This window comes from Dysidea avara, chromosome 4 (genome assembly GCF_963678975.1).
Source record: "Dysidea avara chromosome 4, odDysAvar1.4, whole genome shotgun sequence".
Taxonomy (NCBI): Eukaryota; Metazoa; Porifera; class Demospongiae; order Dictyoceratida; family Dysideidae; genus Dysidea; species Dysidea avara.
In genome coordinates, this window is record NC_089275.1 from 44,906,708 (window position 1) to 44,929,623 (window position 22,916).

Consider the following 22,916-nt stretch of genomic DNA (forward strand, 5'->3'; position numbering starts at 1 on the left):
CTTTGGGTTAGCTACGAGGTCACTGCCATGTACTTCTAGCACGTCAAGTTTGTATTCCTGTTTGGCATTTTCAATGGCCTGGAAGACTTCAAAATAATTTCTAATATAATTATCTATCGCACGTGAGTTCACTGCATACGTTTTATTACTCACTCTAAGCTTTCCACATAGTTTTAAATCTCCACTGTAATCACAAAGTACTTTGCTAGCAACATTATCATATGGATTTCTGATAACATGAAAAACTTTCATTGGTAAGTTGACGGCAGTTCTTATTCTGTTATACACAGTTTCCCACTGTCCAGGATTGCCTAATAAAACTTGTGCAGTCCACCCTCCCTTTTTATCTCCAATAACATCTATGTAATCCTGGAAGGTGTTCTGGTACGACTTGTCTATAGTGAGGTTGTATCCCTTTAAGGTCTGTTCCTGTAATATTGTGCCTGTACGAACAGTCTTCCAAATGGTATTAAATATTGTTGTTTTATTACATTCCTTCCACTTCTGGACTCTTGAAAATATATCAGCTTCGTGTGCCATCACAATATGAGGATGACTGTCAATTATAGTACCAACTATGCTGTGTCCACTGTGTGGATGTCCTAGGAAAAATGAGAATTTCTTAATTTTCTCAATTGTCTGTTGTGTAAGTAGATCTGGGACCACAGCATCATTTTGTTTGTACTGGTCACTTTGTGGTATCTTTACCATTACCCTGTTTCGTTTCTCTGGGGTAGCCATGCTGGCTTCGACTTGAGTAGTGGCGCCAGTTTCTGCGTCCGTGGTAATGGTTTGTGTGACTTCAGTAGTTGTGACACCTTCTGTGTCTTGAGTTGTGACGCCAATTTCTTTTTCTCGAATGTCGGCGCCGACTTCTGTGTCTAGAGTAGTGGCTCGAGACTCTGGCGACAATAATAATGCGACATACCCAAGTCCAGAAATTAATACAATGGCTACGAAAGCCATCCGAATGTGAGGGAAATAGGCAGACAGCACCATCTTGGCCGTTGGGCGAGCCGTTGGGGAAGCCAGATATAAAATTTTAGCACGCTTATCTTTATTGGGCGCTTGCTGTGGGCGACGTTCAGGAACCAGGTCCAGGATCAACGCGACTACCGGCTACCGAGATCAAGCTCTATTTCTCATAGTACTTAGCTCGTTACGCGTAAGTTTTGGTGAAAATATTTAGTTGGTGTAGTTAATTAAGACTCACGTTTAAGTGAGTCAGGGTGAGTCATGTGGTCTGGCGTAGCCGACCCGCGCGCGGAGCGCGAGGGTCTGGTGACATCCGTATCACACACCTGTGCCAAGTGGAATGCAATCAATTTTAAAACGCGCGCGTAAACAAATTAACAACTTCCGGTTCAATCACGATGGAGATATTTCAATGGCGTTACACTTCCACGGATGTAAAGTTAATAAAACTAACTCACCAGGGAGGAGGCTGTTGTATACTGTTGCCTTTCTATGTTTCAGTTGTAAGGCATGCACGAATTAGTTGGAGATCAAATCTAAGGAAATCACGTCATAGAATGCAGTTAATTGGCCTTCGAGCGATCTGATTGGACGCACATGTTTTTCGTAAGACTGGCACAGGTACTGAATGCGGCTGTCACCAGACCCTCGCGCTTCGCGCGCGGGTCGGCTACGCCAGACTATGAGTCATGCACAGATGCAGCAGTGCATCCATAGCATATAGTCGCCAAATTAAAGCAGTATGAACGGGCCACGCAACAAATGAAGATCGATAACACCAATTATGCCATTTGTGTAACCATATATGGTGTAACCCCTGTCTATTGACATAAGGCCACTCCAAATAAATTCTGTTTCCCGTCCGCCGCCCGCATCTGGTTACTGTTAGCTCTAAATATTCCATTATTCCGTATTCTTCCATTATTTTCCGGTTATTCTTGCATACTGACAGGCTCAGTAAAAGCATCTTGAAACAGTGTAAGCTCACGTGTCAGCAGTCCTATCAAGTTGGCACAAACTTAAGGAAGGAACGAGCTAAGCATTCGTTTATGTAGCTTTTTATGGTTGTGCCGGACAAGAAATGGTTTGAAAAGCTGCCAATCTTATAATGAAATAATGGAAATGGACCGCCCGCCCGCATGCAAATATGCCTGAGTCCAGGACGGGAAACAGAGAATTTATTTGGAGTGGCCTAAACGTAGCATTGCTATTAAATCGTTCTTACTTTTGGTGATTTAGACAGATCTAGAAATTTTCAAAGGGGGTTTCAGGTTCCACTCTGGGACTGCAACTTCAGCTTAGCTGTAAGTCGAAAAAAAAGGTCACTACATGAATGCCATAATGGTGATTTCAAAGGTAAAAGTATGAAATTTTGCCATTAGAAAAAGTCCTAATATAATACAGTATGTATATATCTTATCACCTACATGAATTGTAGGGGCGCGCGCTATTTTCAGAAGAAGTTCTGGCTAAAACCGCCCCTATATATATAGCTAGCTATCCAGTAACTATAGAGACTTGAATAGTTCAAACTTAGATTCTTGAACTAGTTTGTTCAGTATAGTAAATATGTAATCGTTTGTGAATTATATATTGGGGACTTCGGCCAAGCAAACTTGATTACTTGTTTCTCATCCACTATTAAACATGCCAAAATATGCTATGGAGGTTATCCATTTACGTCAAGCTGCGTCATTTTAAGTTAGTAACGGTTACTAGACACCATGTTTTTGAGGCAAAAATCAATGGGACTCATGCGAGAAAATGAATTTTTTTGCGATTTTGCACAATTGAAGAAAGACTTGGGGGGGAATCGCTACACTGAGTGAGCTACTTATAGTAATAGCCAGTTGAAGAGTGGGAATAAAGGGGGACTGGGTTAATTAAGCGGTACAAGCCAGTGAGCAGCTGAAGTTTAATGGCCCTGTTTCTTTCAGCTGCGAAGCGATATTACTAAGCAACGAATAACATAATAAATGCACCACAGCTTTCTTATTTTCACTAGCGTTCTTTGGCTTGTAACTCACTCTTGCTTCACGCATTCACAAAGATAACCTGTAATTATATGGAAAATATTTAGTGTGATGTCAAACAGATAATCTGTATTGGGATTTGTCAAATGAAGCCATAAAAACAACAACACTGAATTTCACCCTTAGTTCTTAGGAATTATACATCAAAACCTAAAACATAATTTTTATATCCTTTCAGTGGCTGAACTGGTCGATTGAAAAACCTCATCAACAGCCATTTTCCCTTTCCCTATACAAAATACATGTATTTTACACAATAATGCAAAACACAAAAGTACAAGCATTAATACTCATAAACTCTACAGCACAATGTACAACAAAAGAAAGCACTTGAATTGCTAGGATTTGATGAGCTCCTGCATATATGTATCCCAAGTTTCTTTAGTTGTTAGATGTGGTTTTCCTCTCTCAGGAAAGTCTGCATTTCAACAACCCATCTTCGAGTTACAGACGTTGTATAAATGCTGTTCATGTACTGAATCACATTGTTTAGCACTCTGTAGTTAATGAAGCCACTGGTGATAATTCCAGTACCTAATGATAGTTCACCACCATTCTCACCACTAGAAGCCCATTCCTGGCTAAGGATGGCAACAACAGAAAATAGTGGTCTTATAGTAAATGACATACCTGGAGCAATGATGAAGGTGCCCGTTCAACCAGTGTACTGTTCTCAAACTTCGATGGTAGTTATTGCATAGAGAAACCAGCATACTAGGGAGACTAAAGAAGGTTAAAATAGCTGGCAGTGATGCTAGGAATCTATGGAGTTTATCTGACGCTATGTAGCCTTGGATAACTTGTGAGTACCATGCTGTTGACAACACTGGGCTACCTTTATACAATGCTGTGCTGCTTTAATGAATGGTACAGGGCCTAACATGTAACAGTATTGAGACAGTTTAAACTTGATAATCTCACTAATTACATGCTCATGAATTAGTACTGCAAGTAACAATCCACTGCTTACCTGACATCACAGTCTGGAAGCCACATCTAAGCACAACATTACAGTGTCTTAAACAAAAAAAGCGTATTGTTTTCTGAAAAGTGTGTGAGTGTGGGTGCATGTGTGTGTGTGTGTGTACCTACCTATTTGTCTGTCACGTGAACAAAACTGCTAAATTGTAAAAGCAGTTTGCACATAAGAAATAAAAGCTAAATGAGGTCTGTATTAAAGTTAAACTTTGCTTTGAGGTGGTTGGCAGTCTGATATGTGGGTGTTGTGACTCTGCTTAGACTTTGTGAACTACTATCCCCTGTTTGTGGCTTTGTCAAAGGAATTTGAGTAAAAAGCATGATAGACAAATAAAAGCAGTTGAGAAGATACTTCTGCTATGGGCTCACTGTTCGACGTCGCTTCAGCCATACATGTGCCTTTTGACATACCGCAGTACATACAATGCATTTTTCATGGACTTACCAGTGTCCTTTTTTGTGTCCCGTTCATCTTGGCTGACAACGAAAGGTGTCGATTTGAAGGTAGCACATGACTTCCCTTTGTAATGGAAATTGTCCTTATTTTTCATAGTGGCTACTTTCATTGCAGAAGTAACAACAGTTCATGATTCGTAATACTGTGTAACGGGTTGAACATAGCTGACAACGAAGCGTAGTGGATACTTCACTTTTCAGATGATAATTGGTAGCTGGGCCGCGCAACACCATTTCTTTCTTTTGATGCGGTATGCGTGGGTTGACCAGTCATAATAATTTTATTTTACAAAAAAAGTTAACCAACAAATGCACAAAAAAAATCGGAATTTCAACTAGAGTAGGGACCATAGCACATGTACTGAAACAAGCTGGAGTAGTACACAATCATACACTACGATAATAGTGTATAGTAGGGACCACAAAGGAGTAGGCGTGGCCCACAAAATAAAATCACCCAAAAAACAACCTCAATTTTTCCTGACGACGATAAGGCAGTATTGGTAAGGTAAAACTAAGCCCAAACAAGCTTTCAGATCAACCCGAAATACAATCTTAGAAATAATTTATTTAACAGAATTTTCTACTGACTGACAGAGTAACTGGCTAACCAATGCCTTCAGACAAGCGTAACTCGATAACGGCTAAGGCTATTTTTTCACTGTTCGATGTCGCTTTGGTCCAGCAGGTGCCTTTTGGCATACTGCAGTACGTGCAATGCCTTCTTCATGGACTTACCAGTGTCCTCCTTTGTGTCCCATTCATCTTTGCTGACAGCGAAAAGTCTCGATTTGGCGATAGCACGTAATGGCTTCCCTTTGTAACAGAAATCATCCGTATTTGTCATAGTGGCTATTTTGATAGCAGAGGTGCTTTTCAAACAGTTCTTGATTCGTACTGCTGTGTAACGGGTTGAACATAGCCAACAACGAAGCGTAATGGATAATTCACTTTTCAGACGATAATTATTGATTAATCCGGGGTGCGCGGCACCATTTCTTTCGATGTGCATGGATTGCAGAGGTACTTTTCAAACAGTTCTTGATTCAAAATGTTGCGTAACGGGTTGAACATAGCTGACAACGAAGCGTAATGGATACTTCACTTTTCAGAAGATAATTGGGGCGTGCAGTGTCATTTCAGATGCTGCATGTGTGGGTTCACCAGTCATAATAATTATTTACAAAAAAAGTTAACAAACAAGTACACGGAATTTTCAACTAGAGTAGGGACCATAGCACATCGATAAAAAGTACCGAAACAAGCTGGAGTAGTGCACGATATTAAATCACAGTAAACAATAAGAAGTGTTATATCCCTACTGTACTCATGATATCATTTGGAAATGCTCAGTAGGGATATAATACTTCTTATTGTTTACTGTGATTTAATATCGTGCACTACTCCAGCTTGTTTCAGTACTTTTTATTGATGTGCTATGGTCCCTACTCTTGTTGAAAATTCCAAATTTTTCTGTGTACTTGTAAAGTAAAACAATAAGGAGTGTTATATCCCTACTGTGCTCAAGTTACCATAATGGAAATGCACGGTAGGGATATAACACTTCTTATTGTTTTACTGTGATTAATACTGTACACTACTCCAGCTTGTTTCAATACTTTTTATCAATGTGTTATGATCCCTACTCTATATAGTTGAAAATTCCAATTTTTTGTGTGCTTGTACCATTAAATAGATCACTAAAACTCTGGACAATGAGAACCTTGATCGGTGTCTGGCATTCATCATATTTTTAGTGGTTGGAAAGGTGTTTGAACAAATTACAAGTGAGTCCAGTATTTTCAGTTCGGTGAATGGATGCACCCTTATAAATATAATTGGCGAAAAAGACATTGGCGAATAGTGATGACCCGGCACAAGTAGCTATATAGTTACTTTACATTTACTCATGTAGCAAGTAATTATCTTGTGATCATGCTCTTGTACCCATAACACGTGGACGCGATGAGTGACTGATCCTTCTGCTGGACCCAAGCTGGACCTGCATCTTCAAGTATCAACCTCCATAAATTAACCGTATACATAGGAGGTGGAATGGTGCTAGAGTTGAGGGTGCCCTAAATTTATGTTAATAGTAGTAAGTGTGCAAAGCACACCTAGCATGCTAATTTTATGGGGGTCTGGGGGCATGCCTCCCCAGAAAAATTTTGAAAATTAGGTATCAGGAGATTGAACTTGGGGGCATTTTTGGTGGATTTAGCTGTCAATAAAATGCAATCTATTTAAATACATGCTTAACTGTTGTATTAGGGTGACTGTTCTATTAGATTATCTCGATCGTGATTGACCAGTTTCTGGAAACCTTGCAGGAGTTACATGATGATTATTGCACAATACAGCTTTACGTTGGGGGGGCTGAGCTCCCCCAGTAAAATAGTTGGAGGTGCTGGAGCACTCCCTCTTCCACCGCCTATGGTATATGTATTTGAGTATTTGTCTTGGCTTCTAGTTATTCATGGTTCAACCCATACAGCATGTTGGAATCATTGTATAGTTAAAGTTAAGATTTTGGATATGATGACAATCAGTTTATCATTCAATTCCATGCTTTGGGGGATACCATAAAAATCAGATAATACTGAATAACACTAGTTATTGGTGAAAAGCTAGTCTGAAACTGAGAACTAGGCAACAGCCATGATCCTTATGCAGTAGCTGCAAAGTATGGTAGCTGCTTCTCAATTGAATGATGATTTAGAGGCAATCTCTCAATTTGGTAGGATTTGGCATATCAGATTTGTCCCTACTAAAACATTTTCATTATTAATTTCATTAAAACATGATCTTTCATCAAACCCATATCCTCCTTTGATTTTGGATGATACTATCATTCCTGAAACTAGTTCAATCAAAGAATTAGGATTTACTTTCGACTCTTAACTTACTTGGCAACCACAAATATCTAACATACTAGGCCGTGCTAAACTAAGGACAGGCCAACTTTATCTCTGCTGTTCCTTACTATCAAAGCAAGATATGTGTATCTTGGATTTGTCCAATACTAGAATATGGTAATGTTCAGTCTCTATTCAGGAGCAGCTAATACTCATTTACTTGATGACTTACAGTACATGCTCATCTGTTTTTCAACCCCTCTTCGGCATTGACATGCTGCTATTATGGGACTGGTTTGTAGATATGGAAACTTACCTGTTTATTGCCCACAGTTACTCACCACAGATATCATCGTCTTCACTCTTGTGACCCACGTATGTTTTGTTTTGTAACCTTAGAACACTAAACAGATTCAAGTGCAGTTGGCTGGCTACAGCTGCTGATATATAGAATGGCCTTCCAGCTGATATGATTTTACAAGAAGTTTCTGGCTGGCGCACTGTACTAAATACTAGTTAACGAGTGCTTTTATTTTCATATTGTACAAGCGTAGCAGTGCTTTAACTGGTTTGGAGTGCTGTCTTGTCATCTTGCTTGAAGCGTTCATTTCGTGAATTCTAACCGCATCAGTTTTCAGCCATCAGACAATCAGTAAGTGACTATGTAGTACAGTTGTGGTAGTAATACAAGCAAACAGTATCATTTTGGCTACTTTTGGAGATTAGAAATATTACGCACGTAATCTTGGTTTTTGTATTTATTTTCCAATCAATGCATAACTGTTCTTTATTTTCCATAACTGTACTTTATTGTGACGCAAATGGAAAATATAGCACACTTGAATGCATTACGGAAAATAGAGCACTCTATTCGCTTTGATCTCGCCAACGCAAAGTACTTTAAAAGACATTCAGCATTTTGTGTGTAGCTAACATTTTTATTTGTATAAGTAGGTTTTGCTACAGTAAAATAAAAATAAAAACAGAAACAAAAACAAAAAAGGCAAAAGCAATATTGGCAGTGACTTAGAAGTAGTTGGTCATGTCCCTACAAGAATTTTGGCTATTTGTTCACTCTTTATTAGAAGAGGAGGAACTATTTATTTTGTAGCTGGAGATAACCAAAGATATTCTTCAGATTTGCCACAGGGTGGGCTTGAGATTTCTGGAAAATTGATATTTCGTACTGACGATCAGAAAGAAGCTGGGAAAGTTGAGAAATTGATTATATCTAGTTTGTCTGTTCATGTCACTATACTCACTCAGCCATCACGAATGCTTGCTGCAACTACAACTGAAATGAAGCTCAATTTACCAGCAGTGGTCACCACCACTGTTCCTGAGAGTAAAGAATTTGAAAAGGAAATTGATGTGTCAGATGTTGAATTGCCTATGAAAAAGAAAACAAAGCTTTTGAAAACATAATTATGGGAGCAGAGCTATGTGATGTCGAAATTAACTTCGCACAGTGACTCTTAAAATCACTATTCCGAAGATTAATGGATTGGCATGTACATTATATCAAGGAAAGAAAGCTAACCTTACAGGAGCATTGGTCAGATTATTTTTTGTAAGACCAGGCACCATTGGATAATGGTTCAGCATTTTGGTGTCATAGTGGTGAAGTTAAAGTATACGATTCAATATTTAGCCACTGCAACAAAGAAACAGAATACCTTATTTCAGATCTGTTCCAGCACGGCAAAGAGCAAAACCAGAAGCATATATACTCATTCTCAAAAGCAGAAGGGCACCACTGTTTGCCATCGAATTTGCAGCGGCTATTGTCTTTGGCAAGTAAATTGAGCTAAAGCAAGATGCTATATGAGGGCACACTTAGTTTATTGTTCAGATTTATCCATTTCCTTCTCTTATTGACATCACAAAAGGTTGCAAATAAGATTTCGTCATTATTTATAATCATTAGTAATGACATTCATTTTTCCACTTCAATAGATTATTTGTAATGATATTCATCTACCAGATTGATTAAATACATTAACTAGGTTGTATACTGATCAATAGAAAATGTACAGTCACACGTGGTTACAGGTTTATTACATTAGTCATCACTATCAGCTGCCTTTTGTCATCCTTGCTGATTATTTCAACCCGTTTCACCCCTCCCTTCCCATAGTCCATGGTGTTGTAGGAACATAGTTTAATGCTATCTGGTCAAAGTTAATGAAGTCATGAGGAATTTCATCCATTGCAACAATGTTCTTTACCTCTAACAAGAACTCCTCCTTCACTTTGTCAAAATCTTCCAACGTCAATCTTTGCTGTACTGCAAGCCTTACGCTTGACATATCCCATACGTTTAGGCAAATTCTTTGCCAATGCATCTGTTAATTTGATTCCCAGCAAGATGGTTTGCATCATGGCTCATAGTGATCCCAGATGCAGCAGCTATGAGAGTAGCCCTTCACAAAAGGTAAGGGTCTGGTGAAATACAAATACCAAATCATTTCAAAAGGAATTCAATTAGTCTAAGACAGCGTACGTAACTGCTTGTTATGTCAGAAGATTGCTCTTCATCAATCCGAACAAAAGCATTGCATTGCTAAGGCGATTTCTGTGTGAACATATATCATTGGCATGGATTAATTGGCTAATGCCAAATCTGGATGGTAGAAATGATTTAGTATCTGTATTTCACCAGACCCTAACTTTTTGCGACGGCGCCAGACTATTATGGCAACAGAAGTGTTTACAGCTAATCCTGGATTGCATAATGTACTCTTGCACCTGGGCATCCAGCTCTGTTCCAATTAACAGCAGCCTTCCGGTCTTCATTCGTGGCAACTCTTGAATTTGCTTGGTACTATCTTCAGCAGTCACTTCAGTGTCTTCAGATGTGTCTTCAGTAGTCTCAGTTGACATTTTGAATGTAGAGCGGTACTGATTCCCCCACCTTCTTATGGAAGTTTCCGTTAACCTATACTTTGGGTATTTACAGGCATAACATCACCTAGACGATATAATGCTGCGTTCCGATGCCCGCTTACCCACTTCAAACCATTGTGTTGGAGTAAGAATCAAGTATGGAGATCTTCCACCAGGTGGTTTCTCAAGTTCAGTTTTGCCTCTACTTAAACTTTGGCCATTTCAATCACCTTAGGTGGCACCTTCTTGCTTAGCAGACCAGTTGGATCAGGCAAGCTACTTGACAAAGATGACTGAGATGACACAGGTTTGAAATACTTCAAAATTCCAGAATCAGCGGATCCTGCCACCATAATTGCAGCCTGCATTTCATCAGTTGTCACTGAATCGTAGCTACTATAAATATGTACATGGTGAAAATATCTTTGGTGAAAAATACTTTGGCAAAATACAAATTTGCTGATGTTTTCCACCGCCAAAGTTTCCTACTATACATCCGAAATAATGTCTCGTACAATTGATCAATGTTGACCTCAGAACACACACACACACACACACACACACACACACACACACACACACACACACACACACACACACACACACACACACACACACACACACACACACACACACACACACACACACACACAAACACACACACACACACACACAAACACACACACACACACACACACACACTCTAGATGATAAAAACAGTTATCAATGTTCAGACCAGTCCCAATGTGTATTGAGAGTTTGCTTCTTCCATTAACCCAGTAGTCATCATAGACTTTACCAAATAGTGTTGGATGGTATTGCATTTATCCGGTATCGAGAAAATACCCCAGTATCCGGTATTTCACCGTATGTTAGTGATCAATTAATATGCACTTTTAATAAGCTGGTATTGTTTAATTATGATAAAAACAGTCAACTGTTAATACGTAGGTACTATCCAAAGTTGGATGTAAAAGTTATTTATGGTTAGCTAGTAGTATAACTATGCATTTTACAAACTGATACGAGTAGACTGGGACTACACTGTAATCTAAAACCTCACTGTTTACCAGGATTTGTGATCATCATCAAACCATTAACACATAACCTTCTAATGTCTGGTTTCCCTCATAGCATAATGTATACACCTAGTGGCATTCTTGCCAATAATATTGGTATATTTGAAACTGAATATCTTTGAACCGTTGATGACAATACCGTGATACACCAGTATACTGATATATCGCCAAGCACCAAGTGATATAACGTATGCATAGAATATATTAATTTTTGGAGTTGCTATCAATGTTGTTGTGTGTTTCTAGCTGCAACGTTACCTGCTGCCTAGCCACAATCGAATCTTTCAGGCATGTACTGTATATATAATCAATCCAGTGGTTACACCTGTACTGGCATGGGTGGTTAATCACCAGCGGGCTATTAGCCTGTAACAAAAGTGTCACATTGTAGTTGTAACATGGGCACTTGTGGTCTGCCTGACATGTCCACCCTCAGACTTGTGGCCCTCATGCTGAGAGTGGACAATTTAGCCTTTTGAGATGAATACTGTATAGTCTTGGAGTTCTAGTGCTAGACAGTTAGAACAGCAATTAATTTGATGTGTACAGCAACAATATGGCAAATATATTACAGGCGCTTATTTAATCAATCATCTCATGATTGAAACAATCTTTGAAGACAGGACTTGGCTCAGTATGTTCACCATGAACTGGCAAATCAATCAAGGTATAGTGTGTATTCCCTGTACTCCATGCAGGAAATTAAGAAGCAAAGAAATAACAATGGTAAACTTTATTAACTTACTTGCCTTATGCTGTACAACCATGGAACAAATTACTCTTCATGAACAGATGAACCTGCTAGTGCATGTATTTTACTGATTTGAGCTTTGTTTCAATGCACACCAAAGCAACTAAAGCATGCGTAAGTTTTGCATACATATTTTTACCCAGTTTATTTTATAGCAAAATTTTGTGAAAACAACCATAGTATGTTCACGTTGAGCTGAATCCTGAAAAACAGCTAAAAATTAAAAGTGGATTTTTTCTCAACAGAGTTAACATTTCTGCCAACCAGATGATTATTGGTAACAGCAAAGGTGTCAACAACAGACATGTACGGTTTGGCTCCATTACAAGTTCGGGAAAGGGCTGTAATGGACACTGTACTTATATGGCTTCCCCATAGGAAATGTATTGTGAAAACTTTGATTGGCCGTAAATATTATGTCAAACATTTGAACAAAAAGATTTCAAAATATTTGTAGCGGATCAAGCAGTACTACAAATGAGCCAAATTTCAAGATCATGTGTAATTGCATCCATGAGCTATGAAATGTTTTTGAGGATTCAGCTCAACGTGAACGTACTACAGCTTTTTGCTCAGTGGGTCACATGTATCATGAATTTGATACCGTATAGAGGGAAACACTTTGGTGGGGGTAAACCAGCTCAACCTTTAGCTATAAAGATACTAATCTCAGGTGCCACAAGTAATTGATGGGTTAAACTTTGGAGAATTTGTAGCAAATCACCAAATTTGTCTCCAAAGTTTCCCTCTATATGGTATATCACAATGTGTATAAATAGCCTTGATATGGTTAATGGGATAGCAACGATATATCATAATATTGCCCAACCCCTACGCTAAGCTGAAACCCATTTCCTCAATTTTTCTATTTCAGTGTTATCTGTTGGCGTTATAGTGAAGGAGAGCAGTAATAGAAAATAACCAACTTGTACAGCAATTACACAAGATAAACTATTGTTGTATATGATGACTGTTCTATTACAGTAATTTCACTACTCTTTTAGGGTACTTTTTGTTTGTTTTCAATTTGAGGATGGAAAAGGGAATAGGGCAGTTAGCCTCTGTGTCCCTTTCTGGATTCACCACTGAGTTGCTTCATTAAACAAATATGCATTGTGGTATGTGAAAGGTTCTGATAAGTACTATTTAAGTTAAGGGAAGGGGTGCACTTGCTTTCCTTTTTATCTCCTGGATATCTGAGTAGTGAACTGATTTCAGACCTTTCAAGCATGCTTCACCTCGTCACGCACATAACCAGTTTCAATCCATCTTGACCCCACACCAAACCATCACTACTGATAAACTCATGCGTGATCCCCTTCAAAGCGTTGTCTATATTTCAGAAAGTTTGTTTGCTAACACTGCTGTCACTAACTTGTAACTAAAACTTTACTTTTCAAGTGATATTTTTTTGCATATAAACTAACACAATATTGTACAACATGTGTATCAGGACACATCCAGAGTGGTTTTTTTTCTGAGAGTACAGCCCCCAGTTGCTGACAGATTTTAAGCATTAAAATTAATGCTTCAAAATTTACTAGATTCATGTAGTATAGGCTAATACATGTTTTCAGTTGTTCCCTTTAAGTCACATATGTCGACTATTGTTTATGGCTGGTCAGATATTGTAGTGACCCGAATTACATATGAAAAACTTAAGATGCTGCTGTCTTATTCTTGTCTGTATATTTATGCTGCCAAACTAAGATAGTTTGGTGTTCCTGCTGCAAACCCACAAGTTAACATTTAGAGGGGGATTCTGGAGCCTCAGGAATGCCCCCTAAATCCACTCCTGTGTAATTCACTGTAAATTTATAGGTACAGTATATTCATTACCAGAGATGGGTAACACATTACGTACATGACATAATGTGTTATATATTGCAATTAATAATATAATTCATTGCTTTGCAAAATGGAATAATATAACTATGATCTTTGGAAGCTATTGAGGTATTTAAAATTCACTAAGAGACCTGTTAGCAAGTCTTAGGAGAAGACCTCAAGCATGCAAATCTCACTTTGATCATTGATTTGCTATATAATATGTTCTCCCAAGCATATTGCACTCCAAGCTAAATAGCCTACAGTTGGCAACCAGTCACCCCCAAGCCAATTAGCCAACACGAGTTTAGCCTCTCCATTAATTTTATAAGCATGCTTAAAAGAATTCAATTGTGAGAGGTAGAGTCTAATATGTTTTATTATGTATTATGATGAATGGACAAGTCCAGAGAAAATTCTATTAGTGCACATCTGTTTTCTTGAGTGTTTTTAAGACTGTTTCATCATTTACTAAACTACTGGAGGACTTTATCAAGGACCCAAGGGGGTAAGCTTCCTTGTAGAATGGTTAGTTTGTGTTATTTGTAATGTGGGTGTGGTCCGTTCTCAACATCGTGCCTGGTCTTCATACTGTTGTGGTGCCTTAAGCAACAACTTGTGACTACTGAGTACTCGTCGCCATCGTAATCAACTCAAGCTACATCTTTAAACACCTGTTCTTCACACTGCTGTGATGCCATAGGCACTGTAAACAACTTGTTAACTTCCTCGTTGACTCATGACGTTGTCTGCACAATCCAATGAATGAGGAAGCAGCAATAAGGTGCAAGCTTCAATTTTTCCAGCTTTTCAACATAAAACATGTTCAGGCTTCTACAACATTGTGTGACGAGTTAAAACAACAAATAATCCAATCCCACAATGACTCCACCTATATTCCCATATAGAACACTCTAAGTTGGCTAGAGACCAATCCCTCAGATCTTTGTGTATAAAAACCTCGGCTTTGCCTCAGTTTTCAAAATCCACAAAAGTGCCTGTGCTAGGTTTCTAACCTACATTTGATTTGAAAACCATTAGTTCATTACTAGTAATGAACAAAGTAATAATTTTTCGTAACAAATAAATTGATGAGTACTTTCGTAGCTAGAAGCGCAATGTAACAAGTAATACTACAAGTAACAATGAACAGGTGATGCATTACAAAATTAATGGTCTTTACTACGAATTACTATCCACTAATGCAACACCTCAATCTATTAGCCTTCTATTGGTGCTTTCTGCTTGACTGATGTGTGCCATAGGGCTGGAACAAAGGTTCAAAAACTACGAAACCCACAGAGGTTTTGTAATATTCGAAAGCGGTTTACCCCTCCAAAGCATTGTAACCATGGATACTGCCATGTGTATTAGCCATGTGCTTCTTTGAAGCATACAAATATCATTGATAAAATCATGGTACAGTGGTTCCTCCATTATCCGAACTCATTGAGCCCTAAGTATGTCCAGACAATGGAAAAGTTTGGATAAATAAAGCCCATACATTTTTATGTTAAAATACTCTAATAAAACATACATTTTAAGCAAAAATCTCTAATACAACAGTTACTTCCACAATTTGGTTAACAGAACATTTGACTAGATAATGGAGGGATCACTGTATTTAGTAGTCTAAGCAGTTGTACTAGAGCCTGTACTACAGCTGCCGAGACCACATGGGAACTTCTTACATGTGCTCATACCATTCTACAAACAGTTGTTTCTTCTTAAGTTAATTCAAAGTGTTTCTGTGAAAGAAGTAGGGCTATAGCTGTAGCCAATTTTCTGCTATGCTTGACTGAATGCATCAGTCAGGCAAGCGGGTAATAGAAATTCCATTGAATATATTTTCTTAAATTCTGACGAACACAGTTTGGGTCGCACTTTTGGGCTTGATTTTACCCAACCAATATTGTTATGTCATCATGAGGAGAAATCGAGGTAGGTTTTAGGATGATATTTTCACATGGCCATTGTGCAGTTACTTTTTATATATTATAGTAATGTGGAAAGTGATTATCGGTTTACATTTTGTGCAAGATATGATGACATGATGTTATACTCAACCCTTAATCTATCTAATATAATTATACCCCCACTATTTTCTTAGTTAGTTAGAGACTACTCACTCTGTTTAAAAATACTTAATTTTACCTTGACGTTTTAAGATTTTTTTGTTGTTGTTTAAAGGGAGACTGCTTCAGTACTGCTTTTCGGTAGTGCCCTCAACCTACATGCATACAATAATTAATTAGACTACATCAGTACATCAACGTACACACATACAGTTAGTACAATGACTGATACAAGATCCTTGTGATTGTGTAACATATTACATTCCATTATAAACATAATATGTAACTGCAACATATTACAATGCAAAGAAAGATAATGTGCAATATATTGCTTTGAATATATTTTTATTTGACAAAGTATCTTCCCAACTCTGTTCTTTATAATATTTCCCTTGCAGATATACACAAACTATGTACCATGTGTGCATTAGTAGTAAAGTGGAACCTGTGTTAACAGTTGTATAATGGTCGTTGCCTTGAGGTCCCAAATATTATCTCTTACAATGTTTGGTATGTATTTAGTGGTCACCTGTCCAACACATATAGTGGCTGGCCAAGAACTCACCTATTCATCTCTTGTATAGTTGGCACTGCCTTATCATAAACAGTTAGTTTTTTTCCCAGAGTGACCGGCAACCCTCGCTACCACTCCCAGCACTAGATGGTATAGTGCTGGACAAAACAAGCTTGCCTTGTTATTTCTGTACTGATAATTGTAATGTACCAGAATATCGCAGTTGACACAAGCCTCTTAATAGTAATTGCCTATTTACAATGGTATTAGCCACTAAACTGCTACTGCTGATGGATATTTCTCTATAACAGCCTCCTGTATTGTCAGGAGCACATTGAATCCTATGGACAAGGGAACGTGTAACTCCGTACACTACCAATACTACAGGAGAAATTCAAACATGGCATCCAGTGTTACTATTATGTATATAATTGGTTACATCATTCTTGGATACACCGAATGGGCTGCTACTCCATTGTCTAGTGTGAAGGTAGTAAAGTTGCTTTGATAGGAAGATCATCGAGTCGAAGGTAAAGCTAGGAATAGTCAAGCGGAGTAATTTTGCGTGACTATCAACTGTAGAAAGACTGTTCTGCTAAATCTGTGTCACTATTCCTCCGTCGTGCCATTGAACTTTGTTTCCATAACTATGCTTCGTCGTAGCAAAAACGTGACGTATTCGAGTATGCGCCTTCACATTATATCCTAATTTGGAAATTTTAAAAGTTACTTATTATAGTACACAGCAGCCATGTTTGAATTTCGCTCTTTATAAAGTTACATGCTCCCTTGTCCATAGGATTCGATGCGCTCCTATTATTATATAATGGCCAAAACTTTATGGTCCAAAAGTGACCATTATACACAGGTCCTATACTGTATATTTATTGTTCATGTTTTATTATTAATGTGACACATATCAGTCTTGTTACTATCATTATACTGTGATAATTTACAGGAACTGATAATGCCTATTCAGTTAGGCAAGACCCCGGCAGTTGGCATAATCGTATTTATATTTATTCTTATAATGTGTGGTTACTGGCTAGCAACACCTCCAACATCAGGTAGTACACATGATAAGGTATCCCCAGAAATGAATAGAGAGCACATGCATGGTACAGGAGAGCTGGAGGGCACATATGAAACAACAACACCCAAAACAATGGCATTAACAACAGTGAAAACAAACGCAACAACAGTGGAAACGACAACAACAGTGGAAGTGACAACAACAGTGGAAGCGACAACAACAGAAACAATATCAGGAGAGGAAGAAAAAACAGAAGAAGTGGTAGTAGAGATAAAAGGCAAAGTCACAAAGAACACTCCTAATATTATATTTGCACTAGCGGATGATCTGGGTTGGGGTGATGTTGAGTATAACAATGGCAATCCCATTACTCCTAACTTGAACAAGATGGCAAAAGCAGCAAACTCTATGCTACTACAACGATATTACAGTGGTAGTCCAGTCTGTTCACCTACCAGGGGTACTGTGCTAACAGGCAGAAATCACAACAGATATTGTATTTGGGATGCAAACAAGGGACACTACCAACCAGACTTTGGAGTACCTGAAGGAATGCCTCTACCACTATCAGAAATTTCAGTAGCAAAAATAGTGCGTAGAGCAGGATATGCTACAGCGTTGTTTGGTAAATGGCACCTTGGAGATTTTAAACCCTTAAAGAATGGGAATAAAAAATGGCCAGTCTCCCATCCAGGTCAACATGGATTTGAGCAATGGATAGCTACTACAAGATCAGCTAGAACTTGTACACTGAACTGTGGTTGTTTCAAGAATGCTAAATGTATTCTAGGCCACACTCAGAGACACCCAGAGTGCACTAACTACTACACTACAAGTAATCAGTCTGATCAGATTATATCATGGCCAAACCCTATTGAAGGTGAAGACTCACATTTTCTTTGGTCACTGGCAGAAAAATTCATCAGAGAGCAAGTTAATCTTAAAAAACCTTTTTTTCTATATCTACCATTTCATGCTGTCCATATACCTTATATTGCAACTGATGAATACAGAAACATGTACTTGAAGCATTTCAATTCAGACCAAGCTGACTATTATGGTGCCATTTCAGCTATGGATGAAATAATTGGACGAATGCGTGATCTCTTAGAAGAGTTAGGGATAAAGAAAAACACCTTTCTATGGTTTAGCAGTGACAATGGTCCAGAGTATGGCACACCTGGAGTTACTAATGGATTACGTGATAGGAAGCGTAGTGTGTACGAGGGAGGGATTCGTGTTCCAGCAATAATAGAATGGCCGGATGTAATCAAGAGCAACAAAGTGTCCTGGTTTCCAATTGTTTCTAGTGATTTCCTGCCAACAGTTTATGATATACTTGGAGTTAAACCAGAAGATGATCGTCCATTAGATGGAATATCTATCCTGCCTTATTTACGAGGAGAAGTAGAACATAGGAACCACTCTATATTCTGGGCTTTTGTAATTCCAGGAAATTTTAATGGTAGATATGCTGCCGTTGTTAGTGGAGATCAGTACAAATTAGTTGCTCACTACTATAATGGTGAAGTTACAGATTATCAGTTGTATGACTTAGTGAAAGATATAAAAGAAAGCAATGATTTGAAAGATCAGTATCCAGATCTCAGCAGACAGTTACTTCATGAACTTGAAGAATGGAGGTTGTCTGTAATAAACAGTGCCAAGAAAGTTGGCTGTATTGGGTATAGCCGTGATTTGTAGAACATCTAGTAAAACAATTTGATTTTGTATATAATCAGCATTAATATTGTTTGTAATCACTTTATAATGTTTTTTAAAGGAACAACATACGTAGCTAGTTATAATGTAAATTATCAAAAACTCTATGTAGCTGCAATAAAGTTTTGATAAGTTAGGTTGATAACAGTTATGAAATCAAAGGTGGTAGCCAAAGAATGGTTTTAATGTCAATAATATCAAAATATAATGTTGATAGGTATTATTAAAACTGCATCCAGTATTTCCTGAGTGCCACCTTGCGTCTGGAAGAATAATTCCAGTTGTGGAACTATAACCATCGAATCATAACTTTCAGAAGTACAATTCTGAAACCACAACCTTTAGAATTGTCACTCCATTTCTAAGGACATAATTTTATACACCTGAATATCTTATCTTGTGCTAAATTGTGAGTCTTGATTTGATTGTTTCATATACATATCTGTAAGGTATATTAGGAAAGCAACTATTACAAATCTATTCCAAGATATATGTATGACGCTTTGCAATTGACTATAATTATGAAGAAACACAATAACATTGACACATCCAGTTAGTGATGACTACGTATTGCTTCCATATTTACTATACTGTATAACAGTGTTGCATCGATATCTTGATCTGGTGTTGTAAAGAACATCTGCAGTATATATATGGTAGTACTGTATAGTAGGGATAATACAGGGGCGGATCCAGAGTCTGGAAAGTAGGGGGGCACCTTGCTGAAAAAAAGTTGAAGAGCAAAAAAAAAAAAAAAAAAAAAGGTCACAACAATAATAGCTAGTTATCCTTTACCAAATATATTATATCACGTATGTTATGTAAAATAAAATCCTATTTATAGCTTCCTAAGTAAGCTACACTTCCCCATGAACACTGTGACTGCTTTATTAGAGAGATTGGTGATTGACTGCTCTATTAGAGTATCTCGAACATTTTTTTAAGGGAGGGGGGGGGGGGGGGGGGGGGGGAACGTGCCCCCTGTGCCCCCCCTGGATCCGCCACTGTAATAAACGTTTGAACTATCCTGCCAAAAAATTCCAAAATCAGCTTCACGGCAGCTTTGAATAGCAGTATTGGATAGCCAAAATCATATCCAAACATACCTCTAAGATGACTTCAAACTAGGTTCAGAGTAGGGTCCAAACGAACTTACAGGGTTTGAACATTGATTAACTAAAGTTTATGAGCTTTTAAACAGAACTAGTCAGTAATACATACCAATTGATAAATGGTCATTATTGAGAAGAAAATGGATGCATTAATCAGGAATTACTTCAGGAAATTTTAGAGAATACGTTCAGAAATAATAGGAATACGCAAAGAAAACAAAAAGAATCGCTGGAAAGATTATGAGAGTTAATAGCATACTTTGCACTAGCTAGGGCCTAAACAAACTTAAGTGAATTCGAAGGTTGTTCAAACAAATGAGCATTCGAATGTGGGTTGAACATGTACAGTTCCAACTATACCAATGATAGTGATACAATCAATCATGCTGCATTCCATGGGGGAAGCAAGACTTATAATATGGTTTAGTGGTGGTCACAAGCCATGCCTATATAGTATAATGAAACAAGGGATTTTGCCAATACATAATACATATGTGACCGGATTTGTAAAAAGGGGCCTTCCACACACATCCAATTTGCCAACTTTGACAATTGATAGCTTCAGATTGGAAAGAGCTATTGCCTTGAAATTTGGGCAGTGGTGATTTCTTTGCAGCTGAACTCTCCACATGATGGTTTCTTTGTAGCTGAACTCTCTACAAGGCAATTTCTTCTAGCTGATCTCTCTACAGGGAGATTTGTTTGTAGCTGAACTATCTACAAGGTAACTTCTTCTAGCTGATCTCTCTACAGGGTGATTTGTTCGTAGCTGAATTCTGTACAGGTGATTTGTTTGCAGCTGAGCTCTTTACAAAATGGTTTCTTTGTAGCTGAACTCTCTACAAAGTAACTTCTTCTAACTGATCTTTCTACAGGGTGATTTGTTTGTAGCTGAACTATCTACAATGTAATTTCTTCTAGCTGATCTCTCTACAGGGTGATTTGTTTGTAGCTGAATTCTGTACAGGTGATTTGTTTGCAGCTGAGCTCTTTACAGAATGGTTTCTTTGTAGCTGAACTCTCTACAAAGTAACTTCTTCTAACTGATCTTTCTACAGGGTGATTTGTTTGTAGCTGAACTATCTACAAGGTAATTTCTTCTAGCTGATCTCTCTACAGGGTGATTTGTTTGTAGCTGAATTCTGTACAGGTGATTTGTTTGCAGCTGAGCTCTTTACAGAATGGTTTCTTTGTAGCTGAACTCTCTAAAAGGTAACTTCTTCTAACTGATCTTTCTACAAGGCAATTTGTTTGTGGCAGAATTTTCTACAGGGTGATTTCTTTGCAGCTGAACTCTCTACATGGTGGTTTCTTTGTAGCTGAACTCTCTACAAAGTAATTTCTTCTAGCTGATCTCTCTACAGGGTGATTTGTTTGTAGCTGAATTCTGTACAGGTGATTTGTTTGCAGCTGAGCTCTTTACAGAATAGTTTCTTTGTAGCTGAACTCTCTACAAGGTAACTTTTCTAGCTGATGTCTCTACAAGGTGGCTAGTTTGTAGCTGAACTCTCTACATGGTGGTTTCTTTGTAACTGAACTTTCTACAAGGTGGCTTCTTCTAGCTGATTTTTCAATAGGGTGATTTGTTTGTAGCTTCACTCTCTACAAGGTAACTTCTTCTAGCTGATCTCTCTACAGGGAGATTTGTTTGTAGCTGAACTCTCTACAGGTGATTTGTTTGAAGCTGAACTTTCTAAATGATGGTTTCTTTGTAGCTGAACTCTCTACAAGTTAACTTCTTCTAGCTGATCTCTCTACAGGGTGATTTGTTTGCAGCTGAGCTCTTTACAGAATGGTTTCTTTGTAACTGAACTTTCTACAAGGTGACTTCTACAAGCTGATTTTTCAATAGGGTGATTTGTTTGTAGCTTCACTCTCTACAAGGTAATTTCTTCTAGCTGATCTCTCTACAGGGTGATTTGTTTGTAGCTGAATTCTGTACAGGTGATTTGTTTGCAGCTGAGCTCTTTACAGAATGGTTTCTTTGTAGCTGAACTCTCTAAAAGGTAACTTCTTCTAACTGATCTTTCTACAAGGCAATTTGTTTGTGGCAGAATTTTCTACAGGGTGATTTCTTTGCAGCTGAACTCTCTACATGGTGGTTTCTTTGTAGCTGAACTCTCTACAAGGTAACTTCTTCTAGCTGATCCCTCTACAGGGTGATTTGTTTGTAGCTGAACGATCTACAAGGTAACTTCTTCTAGCTGATCTCTCTACAGGGTGGTTTCTTTGTAGCTGAACTCTCTAAAAGGTAACTTCATCTAACTGATCTTTCTACAGGGCAATTTGTTTGTGGCTGTATTTTCTACAGGGTGATTTGTTTGCAGCTGAACTCTCTACATGGTGGTTTCTTTGTAGCTGAACTCTCTACAAAGTAATTTCTTCTAGTTGATCTCTCTACAGGGTGATTTGTTTCTAGCTGAATTCTGTACAGGTGATTTGTTTGCAGCTGAGCTCTTTACAGAATGGTTTCTATGTATCTGAACTCTTTACAAGGTAACTTCTTCTAGCTGATGTCTCTACAGGGTCACTAGTTTGTAAATGAATTCTCTACATGGTGGTTTCTTTGTAACTGAACTCTCTACGAGGTAACTTCTTCTAGCTGATCTTTCTATAGGGT

At 38.1% G+C, this 22,916-nt stretch overlaps 1 protein-coding gene across 1 annotated transcript; it reads left to right on the forward strand.

Moving 5' to 3' along the window:
• Positions 1-1,015: 1,015 nt before the first annotated feature.
• Positions 1,016-19,276, forward strand: LOC136252361 (N-acetylgalactosamine-6-sulfatase-like). The gene is made up of 2 exons (XM_066044796.1): positions 1,016-1,165; positions 17,388-19,276. The coding sequence occupies exon 2, from the start codon at positions 17,397-17,399 to the stop codon at positions 19,164-19,166; it is 1,770 nt and encodes a 589-aa protein (XP_065900868.1). The 5' UTR covers positions 1,016-1,165; positions 17,388-17,396; the 3' UTR covers positions 19,167-19,276.
• The last annotated feature ends 3,640 nt before the right edge of the window (positions 19,277-22,916 follow it).

Excerpts from the sequence above, each read along its gene's own strand:
- LOC136252361 (XM_066044796.1), top strand. The coding sequence starts at position 17,397 with ATGCCTATTCAGTTAGGCAAGACCCCGGCAGTTGGCATAATCGTATTT.